The sequence below is a fragment of the Carcharhinus amblyrhynchos genome, chromosome 10 (genome assembly GCF_965287045.1).
Source record: "Carcharhinus amblyrhynchos chromosome 10, sCarAmb.v2.hapA, whole genome shotgun sequence".
Classification (NCBI taxonomy): Eukaryota; Metazoa; Chordata; class Chondrichthyes; order Carcharhiniformes; family Carcharhinidae; genus Carcharhinus; species Carcharhinus amblyrhynchos.
This window is the reverse complement of record NC_137333.1, coordinates 32,407,457-32,419,967: the sequence shown is the minus strand read 5'-3', so window position 1 is coordinate 32,419,967 and position 12,511 is coordinate 32,407,457. Positions and strand designations below refer to the sequence as shown.

Genomic DNA, 12,511 nt, shown 5'->3' with positions numbered 1-12,511 from the left:
TGGATAAAACGCCATCTGCCATTTCTGTGTCAAGTCTCCAATCTATCTACGTCCTGTTGTATCCTCTGACAATCTTCGGCATTATCAGCAATATTTCTGGCCCATTTCTACTTGGGAGTTACAAATTAATCACATGTTGTGGACCTGAAGCAATATATCAATCAGATTCCCTTCCCTAAAGGAATGACATTGATGAATGGGTAATGTTTTATGACAATACTTTCAGGATCCCTTTACTCTCCCTGAACGTAGCCCAAAAATGATCAGATTTGCTGAATTCAATTTCATAATTTGTCATGGCCACATTTAAACTCAAAGGCAGGATGTTGCAGATGCTGGAAATCTGAAATACAAATTGAAAATTCTTGAAAAACTCAACAGGCCCAGCAGCATCTGTGGAGAGAAACCCAGAAGTAACATTTGACGTCTAATATGACTCTTTGGAACTGACGGGAGGTGGAAATGTGATCATTTTATTCTGTTGAAAAAGGAGAGAGAATTTGGTGGAACAAAAGGAATATCAGACATAGGTTAGAGAGTGAGAGAGATTAAATGACACAAAAACAAAAGGAGTGATACTAGCTATAGTACAGTAACAATACCAAAGAGCAGTAAGTGTTAATGGCAGAATAATGAATACCATGCCGAGCTCGAAATTGGTTTAATTGAATTGGAGTCTAAGGAAATAAAACAGTTGTTCAGTATCAGAGAGGGGAAGAAGGTCAGAGGGCATAGTGAACACATGACAAGGGGTGGGGAGAAAATATTTGGAAAGGCATCTATGCCCATGTTGGAGCTTGTATTCCTTAACACCTGAAAGGAAAACATTTTTTGTTAAGGTGTCAAATGAGATGAATGAAATAAAACTTGGGACAGAATAATTTTGAGATAGGGTGAGTTAGTGCTGCTAGCAAGGGTACTCAAGTGTGTATGTGTGGAGGTGCATGGCCTTGCATGTGGATCACAGGATGCAGCCAGAAGAGTAGTCCAAGGAATATTGTATGTCTTTAAGATACTTGTAATCCTGAATGGACTCAAAAAACTGAGGATGGAGCTTCAGTTGGAATTTACACAGAGTGAGATGAAGCTGGACACCAAGGAAGGAGATGCAGTTGTGATGGTGTGTTTTGGTAAATGTCTTGTCAAACACCAGAAGGAAAGTAGAAATAAATGAAGGCAAAGAAGGTAACAGATAAATCAAAACCCTGTTGGAGAGAGGAGCAGAATTTCTTCAAGATAGCTATTCCTGGAAGAGGAGTGGCAATGAATTAAACACTAAAACAAAAGTGAAAAACTGCAGGTGCTGGAAATCTGCAAGACAAACAGGAAGCAGCATCTGTATTTCTTCTCCCATTGTTGAGGAGATGGCATTGTGAGCAGTGAATAAAGCATGTTAAATTGAAAGAGCTACAAGTAAAGCACTCCAAGAACTCTTGTTAGCTGGTACAAATAGCTTGGGTGGAATCTTCCAGTCCTGCCAGCAGTGGGTAGCTTGCTGGACAGGGGGACTTAATCTGGTGGGAGTACAAAAATCAGTTCTCCAATGGCAGCATGAGCTTTAGCAATTAAGTTCCTGGATTTTGAAGGTGGATCTAGCTTCCCAGTGAACAATGTTAGGAAGCCTTATTGCATGCTTATTGAAATGTCACATTGCTGGAATCAAATTCCACACCCCCCCCCACCCCATTCCAAATTAAGTTCCCCACCAATGAAAAATAGCCATCACATTCATGAGTACACATCAATGGCATGCAACAGGCAAGGTAGACTTCTTCCATGATGTATGGATTTTTGGTGCTGTATTGTTGCCTTTGGGAAGCATCCATATATACTAGCCCATGCTTGAGATAAGGTGGTGGCAATGCAAATTGTGTGGAAGATGATCAAGAAGGAGAGGAAAGAATAGAGAGAAAGGTCGGAGTAGTGCCCAGGCAAAGGTGGAAGGGATGATGCAGGCTGTCTGGGTGACTCTTTAGATATGGTGTCTGCACCTTCAACCCCATTGAGTTCACAGAAGGGACAGCGACTTCCTGCTTCCCACTGCAAGAATTGATAAGCTCCTCATGGATGCATATGTAGTGAGATGAAAATCCATAATAACTCAGCTATGAGTTATCACCTTCAATAAGTGAATTAAGATGAATTTTACAACTTCACATTCCTGGCATGGAGATTAAATGCCTCAGGTTTTTGAGTCAAATCGAATGATCAAATCCTCTACTTGCGCTCTCTGTGTGTGAATCTCTGCACTGGCAAAATACAAAACTTGGCCAATTGCATCAACCAAGCTTAAGAATTATCATCTTCACTGCATCTGAGGGCAGTGGATCTGACTCCATCCTCCACATGGCCTCTGGAGTAAAAGTTCCACAAACTCCCACTACCTGAAGAAACACGGGTCAATTTGCTCAATTCAGAAAGAATTGGGGGAAATATCCCAAGGAAATATGATTAGACAGTTCATTTAAAAAAAGTTTTCTCATTTGATATGATTCAAATTTAGATAATCTTTGAAGGGAGCTTAATTGCTAACATTTAGCTTCAATGAGATAGAATATTTATTGTGTCAATCCTACATCACACTTCTCTCACACAGTGGAGGTTATGTGGATGGTTTATCTACTGAGCGTTTTTTTTTGGTAACACTACCGTGAAACGTTTTCTTGCCATCAGTAACAGCTGTCACGTTCACGTTTGAGACAGATGGAGCATAAGTCTCTCTCCCTGGGCTCAGATCCTACTAATTTAAAATGCCAGCACAATTATAAAAGGCAAGAAATATATTTTCAATCCCTAATCATCAGATCCTGGTCCTTTTTTATTTTCTCGTCCCTCTTCTAGACGTCAGCCATGTTTTTCCCACTCTGGCTGTACTTTTTTCAATCAGCCTGACTCCTGGATTCCTAACGTTGTATCCTCTTGTGTTATCCTTGACCTATTTCTCCACCCTTTACAACAGACTTATTCCTATTATTGTTACCTTTGTTTCAAGCCACTGTCTCTACTGGCATTTCATGCCAATTTGTGACAATCTATTTCCTAACTTACACCTTCTTGATCATAGAATACTAGAATGCAAAAAGAGTGATTCGGCCCATCAAGTCTGAAAGAGAAAGAGCTTCTTACCTAGTCCCTCTCCTCTGCCCTATCTGTGTAACCCCACACATTTATCATGACAAATCCACCTAACCTGCACATTTTTGGACACAAAGGGGAAACTTAGCATGGTCAATCCTCCTAATCTGCATATCTTTGGATTGTGGGAAGAAACTGGAAAACCTGGAGGAAACCCAAGCAGACACAGGGAGAATATGCAAACTCTACACAGAGTCACCCAAGACTAGAATTGAACCTGAGTCCCTGGTACTATGAGATGGCATGCTAACCACTGTGCCACCATGCTGTCCACAGTGTTTTGTGTGAGTTGATGACAGTTTTGCACGCCAAACATTGGGAAAGATAGTGACCTCAGATGAAATGTAGTGCAGTTTCATATTAGTGTTTAAGTTATAGGGAGTAATTGCATAAACTCAGTTGATTTGTATTTCATGAACACTCATTAAAACTGCTGTTGGAATCCCATCAGGGCTTCCAATCTTGCAGCATACCAGCAGGAAATCATGTCAGCGTCAAGCCTTTTTGATAAAGGCTGGCATGAAAAAAGCGGCCTTCAGTTTGCCAGAGAATTTGAGGAGAATGCAACATGCAATATCTACATACCATAGTGCTGTGCTGCTCCATGTGCACTCTTCCACGCAGACCAGTCTGACTACCATCTCCTGTTGAGCTTGTCTTCACTGGCAACTTGGAGCAGTACAGTGCCAGAGGTGGGAAGTATAGGAGTCTTTCCCTCTAACTCCCCACCTTTCCCTTGCCATGCACCAGATCCTCTCATCAGTGTCTATCTGGCCAACACAGTGCTGCGGGACATGCAGTCAGCATAGTAAAATTCCGAAGTTCGACTGGGAGTGGGGTGCAGTATGACGAGTGAGGTTGTGGAAGATCAAAAGCAAGGGAGGGGAAATGTGGAAGGAAGGCTGTGCAAGGAGGGTATGGGAAGGGCAAGCACAATGGGGGCAATCTGGTAGAATGGTTCTGCAAGTAGTAGGGTAGGTGAAGGTCAAGAGCTCACAATGGCAGGGATCCAGGTTGAATTCTGGGTTTGGATGTCTGTGTGGTGTTTGCATGTTTTCCCAGCGTCTGCATTGATTTCCTCCTGGTGCTCCAGTTTTCTTGCACAGTCCAAAAGCAGAGAGGTAGATGGAGAGGATGAACAATGGAAGGCAAAAGGGAAGACCAAGGGGAGGGAAGCTGGCTCCTCAGGGCTGCATGATACATAGACAAACAAGGAACACATCTGAGTGAGATGCAGTCCAGTTAAAAGATTGGTAAGGTAGTTCACTCAGCCAACTGGCAGTTAACTGTCAAACACCTGAAGACTGCTTACAGCCTCGCTAAATGATGATTGATACAGCTTCACAGCTCACACAGAACCATAGAATCCCTACAGTGCAGGAGGAGACCATTTGGCCCATTGAGCCCTTTCCCTGTAACCCTGCTAATCTCCTTGACACAAGAGGCAATTTAGCATGGCCAATCCACCTAACCCGCACATCTTTGGACTATGGGAGAAAACCAGACCATCTGGAGGAAACCTACACAGACACTGGGAGAACATGCAAATTCCACACAGTCACCCAAACCTGGAATTAAATCTGGATCCCTGGCACTGTGACGCAGCAGCACTAACCACTGTGCCACCCTTAGCTCTATTTAAGGAAGGGACTATTGGAAGCTCATGATCAGCAAGTTTTATGCGCAACCAGTGGGAGAGAGCACATCCTGAGTGAGATGGGGCCAGACTGAGTGTGGTTATCTGGAAATTTGGTACAGAGAGGAAAATATATTTTTTGTTTCTTTGGCTTTAACTTTTTAGTAATAGTGGTCGTGCCCTGCTGCAGGAGTACGGGCTACAAGGGGACAGAGCTGATTGGCAGTGGGTAAGGTTGAGTAAGTATTTACCACTTTTATTGCTTCTAATTTATAAAGTCTTTGTTGTGGTTTATATATTTAGCAGTGGCTGTATTCTGTAGTAATGACGACTGGGGAAGAAGGGCCCTAGAGAAATGATATTAAGCATCTTCCAGAAGGTTGAATTTAAAATAGCATGTCGTGGCAGGAGTGCTCAAAGCCATGGTGTGTTCCTCACGCTCTGTGAGAAGCCAGGAACGTCTCCAGCTGCAGCTCATGGAAGCCCGGTTCGGAGCTGGAGTAGTGGATGGAGACACTGGAACATCCGTGAGGTGGAGAGTATTGTTGTTAATACATATAGAGTGGTGGTCACACCACAGGCAGGAAGGGAATGGGTGACCACCAGGCAGAGCAAGAGAACTTGGTGGGCAGCGCAGGAATCTCCTGCAATCATTCCCCTGCAAAACGAGTATACCGCTTTGGATATTGTTGAGGGGGAGGCCTCTTGGGGAAAGCAGCAACAACTCAATTCATTGTACTACAGTTGGCTTTATTGCACAGTGGAGGGGTAAAAAGTTAAACTTAACAAATTGGTGCTGTATAAAAAGTGTAGATGAAGAAAGATATAAACATTGCTAACGTACTGCATTCTCCTTTTAAACAGTGTGCCCGGTATGACAACGTCTTTGCTGCAGAGATTCTGATAGAAAGGGGAGTAAACGTTAATCGGCAAGATGAGGATTTGTGGACTGCGCTTCACGTGGCGTGTGCTTGTGATAATCCCGATATTGTTTTGCTTCTCATGTTGGTGAGTACAGAATGCAGACATGACCAAACTGCATTAATATCAATGCTTCCAGTGAAAGGGATAGAGGATGTCAAGGTTTGCTTGAAGGCTTCCACCTGAGCTGTATCTTCCGACAGCCTCATTCCACATATTTGGTGACAAAGCGATTAGATTTCACACAACAACCTCCCTTTCCCGAATAACGTACTGAAGTCTGGGGCTCCAAAGATGAGGATAAATCACTGAAAGACTAAAGATGTAGCCTTTTTTTGCTGTAGCCTTTCTGCATCAAGCTCAAAATTAAGACTAAATTCTTGGCAATTTAGGTAGGAATATGGTGAATTGAAGAACAAAGGCTCTGCTTTAATAACTTCCTCAGAACTGTGCAAGTTTTCCTTGTCAACACATTTGTCCAGGCATTTATCTACTAGGACACTGGGCTCAGATTTACTTGCACAGTATGGGCCCCACCGCCAGAACCAAAAGCTGGGGGACTTCAGGCTTTAGTGAGTGAAGGGTTGATGAGGGGAATGTAGTTCACTTGGTATACAAGAAATTTGATGAAGTGCCTCCAAATAAGTTGGCAGAAAAGATGAAGCCCATGAAATAAAAGGAATAATACTAGCTTGGGCATGAAATTGGCGATGTGATAGGAAGTAGAGTTGCAGTAAATGGTTGTTGTTCAAACTGGAAGGAGGAATACTATGTGGTTGCCAAGGATTATTACCTTTCTTGATCTATATTAATGATTAACCTAGACTTGGGTGAGTAATGAATGAGTTCAAAATTTGCAGATGACACAAAACCTGAAAGAATTGTGAACTGAGAAGATGATGCTAAACTTCAAGAGGATGTTGGCAGGCAAGTGGAATGAGCGGACACAGGGCAGATGAAATTTGATGCAGAGAAATATGAAGTGATATACATTGGTAGAAAATACAAGGAGAGGGAAAATAAAATGGGATACTTCCAAAAAGAGCATAGCAATAAGAGAAATCTGAAGGTATATACGCACAAATCATTGAAGATTACAGGGCAGACAAAGAAAGTAGTTCAAAAGGCAGATGGGATCCTGGACTTTATAAATAACCAGATGAAATCAAACTTCTCAGCCAAGGGCTCAATTTTTGCCCTGCCCCCACCCCCCCAGTAAACACAGAGAAATTCATCAGGCGAATGAGGCTGCGGGAGTTCTTCCACAAATCCCAAGAGACCAACAACGAACACAATGAGACAGCCAATGAACCAGAACAGCTGACATAGAGATCTGCAGTGCAGCAACTGAACAGGAACAAGTCGAATTGGACTCCTCCGGAAGGCCGCTGCCCTCGACTTGACACGTATGCTCAAGCCATCAGGAGGTGCGTCAACAATAGATTCATCAGCCGCACTCTCAAAATAGCTCCGAACATCATCCAAGCACAATGCAACGCCATCCGCAGTCTCAAGACCAACCACAACATTTCATCAAACCAGCGAAAGAGGGGCCATCGTCATACTGAACAGAGTGGATTACTGCAAAGAAGTGTACCGCCAACTGAACAACAAGGAATGCTACAGACCTGCAGATCCAACCAAAGAACACATCCGTCAACTCAACAGAGTGATCACGACCTTTGATCCGGACCTTTAGAGCACCCTCCATACTGTCATCGAAGGTACTCCCCACGTTGGAGATCTCTACTATCTCCCGAAGATACACAAGGCAACCACACCTGGCCGTCCCATCATATTGGGCAATGGGACCCTGTGTGAGAATCTCTTCGGCTACATCGAGGGCATCCTGAAAACGATTGTAAAAATAACCCCCAGTTTTTGTTGCGACAGTACGGGCTTCCGACAGAAACTCAGCACTCATTTGAACCAGGAGCACTCCTCATCACAATGGATATCTCAGCATTCTACACTAGCATCCCCCACAAAGATAGCATTGCTCCAACTGCCTCAGTGTGGACAACTGCCAATTCCCAGATGCAATTTTACAACTCATCCGCTTTATCCTGGGCCACAATGTCTTCACCTTCAACAATCAGTTCTTTATCCAGACACACGGAACAGCCATGGGGACCAAATTCGCACCTCAATATGCCAACATCTTCATGCACAGGTTCGAACAAGACTCTTTGCCGCACAGGAAGTTCAACCAATGCTATACACTAGATATATCAATGACATTTTCTTCCTTTGGATTCATGGTGAACAATCACTGAAACAACTGTATGATGACATCTGCAAGTTCCATCTCACCATGGACTACTCTCCAGAATCGGTTGCATTCTTGGACACACGCATTTCCATCAAGGACATTCACCTCAGCACCTCACTGTACCGCAAACCCACAAATAACCTCACAATGCTCCACTTCTCCAGTTTCCACCCTAAACATGTTAAAGAAGCCATCCCTTATGGACAAGCCCTCTCTATACAAAGGATCTGCTCAGCTGCGGAGGATCGCAACAGACACCTCCAGACACTGAAGGATGCCCTCATAAGAACAGGATATGGCGCTGGACTCATCGACAGTTCTGATGCTCCACAGCGAAAAATCACACCGACTTCCTCAGAAGACAAACACGGGACACAGTGGACAGAGTACCCTTAGTTGTCCAGTAATTTCCCGGAGCAGAGAAGCTATGACATCATCTCCGGAGCCTTCAACATGTCATTGATGAAGATGAACATCTCACCAAGGCCATCCCCACACCCCCCATTTTTTGCCTTCAAACAACTGCACAACCTCAAACGGACCATTGTCTGCTGCAAACCACCCAGCCTTCAGGCGAACAGTGACCATGACATCACATAACCTTGCCACAGCAACGTCTGTAAGACGTGCTGGATCATCAACATGGATGCCATCATCTCACGTGAGAACACCATCCATCAGGTACACGGTACGTACTCTTGCAACTCGGCCAGCGTTGTCTACCTGATATGCTGCAGGAAAGGATGCCCCGAGGCATGGTATGTTGGGGAGACCATGCAGACGCTACGACAACGGATTGAATGAACACCATTCGACTGTCACCAGGCAAGACTGTTCTCTTCCTGTTGGGGAACGCTTCAGCAGTCATGGGCATTTGGCCTCTGATCTTTTGGGTAAGCGTTCTCCAAGGTGGCCTTCATGACACACGACAGCGCAGAATTGCTGAGCAGGGGCTGATAGCCAAGTTCCGCACACATGAGGATGGCCTCAACCGGGATCTTGGATTCATGTTACACTACCTGTAACCCCCAAGACTTGCCTGGGCTTGCAAAATTTTGCTAACTGTCCTGTCTGGAGACAATACACATCTCTTTAACCTGTGCTTAACCCTCTCTCCACTCACATTTTCTGTATCTTTAAGACTTGATTACCTGTAAAGACTCGCATTCCAACCATTATTTTGTAAATTGAGTTTGAGTCTTCCTATGCCCTATTTGTGAACAGACCTCCCACCTTCCTGATGAAGGAGCAGCGCTCCAAAAGCTAGTGGCTTTTGCTATCAAATAAATCTGTTGGACTTTAACCTGGTGTTGTGAGACTTCTTACTGTCTTCATAAATAAAGGCAGAGTGCAAGGATTATGATGAGTCATTGCAAAGCACTGGTTCCATCTCAACTAGAGTACTGTGTTCAATTCTGGGTATCACATTTTGGGAAGGATGTGAAAACATTAGAGAATGGTTTTAACGATAAGAAACTTCAGTAAGGTGGATAGATTGAAGAAGCAAAGACACTCCTTTAAGGAGAAGGTTAAGGAGATTTGACAGACGAGTTTAAAATAATGAGGGGTCTGGATAGACTAGGTAGAGAGAATTAGCACCAGTTGGAGAAAGATTCAAGAATCAGACAACACTGGTTTAAGGTGAATGACAAAAGAACCAACAGCAAGATGAAGAAAAATGCTTTTACACAGAGGGTGTTTCAGACTGAGAATGCACTCCTTGAAAGTGTGAAAGAGAGAGATTCAATTTGGGACCTTGGAAAAAAAACTTTCATAATCACCTGAAGAGAAAAATAAAGGGTACTATACAATAAGTGAGTGAGTGGGACTAGCTGAGTTGTTCTTGCAGAGATCTGACACTGTCTTGATGGGCCAAATGACTCTTCCTGTGCTGTAACCATTTTATGATTCTCATTACTCTATACTCTCTACTGGCTCCGTTAGAGTTTCTAGAGATGCTTAGTAGTTGACAGAATGGTTTAAAGTTGGTGAAATAGGGAACAGTACTGCACTTGGAGAAGCCTTGGTTTTGACATCCAAAAACTCTGGTCAGACCACTTGCTCCTAATTATGGGTGTTAAGAGTTACAGTCACTTTTGAGTTTCAACATGAAAAGAGGTTTGACAGAGCCAGTAAAGAATAGGACAAGATGCCGACAAGAGGAAAAAGGGCTTTCAGCTTAGGGTTCTTTGAGAGTGTTTCTCTTAGATCAACATAGGCCAGGAACAGTTTGTGTGTCATGCAAGATTTAACATGGAGGTGCTCATAAAACTCTGCTGATTCTTGGAAGCAGGCCACTAGCTTCAAAGTAGGGCAAGGCTGGCATGGCCAGTGATAGTGAAGGAGTTCATTTTCTGACCAGGGAGAAGCAGGCAAAACATGAACATGGCCTAATTTGGATATTAGGTTTTTCTATGGTGCAGACTGCCATTGATTATGTGCACGATGCTTTGCAGGCTTATATCAAAATGCTGAAATGCACCCACAAATGTTCTACTGACTGCTGACTATGAAGTTGTTTTGTGACCGTGTTTAGCAGATCATTCCAGTCTAAATCCATTATCCTGACACAAATCATGCTACTTTCATTCTGCACTAATCTGTAGTCCTCTGAGCATTCCAATATTTCATATAAAAGTTGTTCGCTCACTTGGTACCTATTTTATATGCCTTATTCCCTAGTGCTCCTATGAATTGACCATGCAGAGGCTGCAACGTGGCTGGTGCAGAGCTGTTGGCTTTCACTAATGGAGACTGCAGAAGCCTTTACACAATGTTGTCGAGCAGCTCGGCATAAAGTCTAGCTTCAGATTGTACTACCTTGGCATATATGGCAATAGTCAGGGCTGGCTGGTTGAGAGATAACAGTAATGACACTGGCAGAATGGGAGTAGTGGAAGCATAACCATGTGCTTAAGCCCCATCCCTCAAAATGACAGCATGAAACATGTCCATTTGCTTTTTTTTGATGAAGTACCATAACATCTGAGGAGAAAACCTGCCTGTTTCTCTGGTGGGAAATACACTGGTTTTCGGTCAGAACCTGACACTTGGCCATTTTTTTTGGTAACATTCTGCCCAAAGCCTCACACTGAAACACTTGCATGTTTGTCCCTTTGTGGTTCTTCACACACTTGTGTGATCAAATCCTTTTCCAGAAGTTTTGTTCTGACCATGGATAATTGTCTATGCATTCACCTGATATAGCTGTTTGAAGGATGAGTTACCTTGTGTGATTATATGTACATGCTGTACCTTACTGTCAGGAAGAGACCATTCCATGCGTCAAACCGATGAAGTCTTCTTCAACAATCTGCACAACTTTGCAAAAAGGTTTCACTTAAAGCACAGTTGCATTTCTTCCCTCAGGCTGGATATTGTGTTTGACTAGCTGATATTACAATCCTGGACCAGATCCTCAGATGTTAGGGACCAATAACTTTTTGTTTGAAGTAAAAAGTTTGAGATTCTAGGCACTTGCTTAGAAAATAAAGTAACAAGGTTCTACAGGTTTTGAACAAACAATTAACTTTACTATACAAGGTTAGAAAGATGAAACAATTTACAATAACTATTTTCAGAGTTATGACATATGTGTGAATTAGTAGAAAAACTGTGGTCAAACACACCACACTGCACGATAAGTGGCAAATGCAGCCAAGACAGATTTCTCAACGATCCAGTAAATATCAAGTCAATCAATCTTACTGGAATTCTATCTCTCTCTTTCTCTCTGAAAGAAGATCTCATCTTGGAATTCTCTCCTAAGGTTGCTCTGACTTGGAGTGCCTCAAACATGGTGCAACTTGTAGGTTTTAGTCTACTGAGACTCCGTTCTCCTGGATTTCTGAATCTACACTCCAGCACCTATTCACAAGCACAACTTCAGTTCTTTAGCCATGCCAAGCAGCATACCACTGCTTCAAAAGGGTACCTTCATCCCAGTGGTCCACACCAGGAATTCACCAACCTTCTTAGAGCTACAGTGATTCATTTGAGCCCCAATTCTTATAGTCTGCCAACTGCAGCCCTTCTTTTCTGCTTGGAACCTCTTTCTTTGTCCCTCTCTCTTTTTAACTGGAACCTCACTTTAATCTTATCTACAACTCTCTTTGGGACTTCTCCTGTCCCCATTCCCTGTTGCCTGCTTTGAGCTCCTTCTCTGATTTATGGTGTCCAGCTTCTGAGAGATGTAGTCCAATTTTCACACTGTTTTCTTTTTGTGCAGCCTCACAGGGCCTGTCCTTAGCCAAAAGCACTGCAAAATTCTGGATTGTACATGTGCGGCCTGGTTTTGGCCCACGCATGTGCAAAATTCCTGAAGTCTGTCAGGACTTGGATCCTGACTTCTGCCTGACAAGAAGGTAAGTTGACTCTTGTAACAATGAGCCTTTCCACAATTTGCAGGTATCTGACTGTGATGGGGCATTTATTGATGGGATTGCTAAGATCTTCATCCATAACCTTTGCACTTGAGCCATATGGGCAAACTGTGTCTACAACTTGGGTTGCTGTGTAACCTTTTTGTGAATGACAGTCCAAATCCA

General features: G+C 43.3%; 1 protein-coding gene across 1 annotated transcript in view; it reads left to right on the top strand.

Moving 5' to 3' along the window:
- The window catches only part of myo16 (myosin XVI), a 427,405-nt gene that overhangs the window by 35,172 nt on the left and 379,722 nt on the right, over positions 1 to 12,511 (top strand). The window contains exon 3 of the mRNA XM_080196877.1: positions 5,636 to 5,779. Coding sequence (XP_080053003.1) covers positions 5,636 to 5,779 — 144 coding nt within the window. The remainder of the gene's footprint in view (positions 1 to 5,635; positions 5,780 to 12,511) is intronic.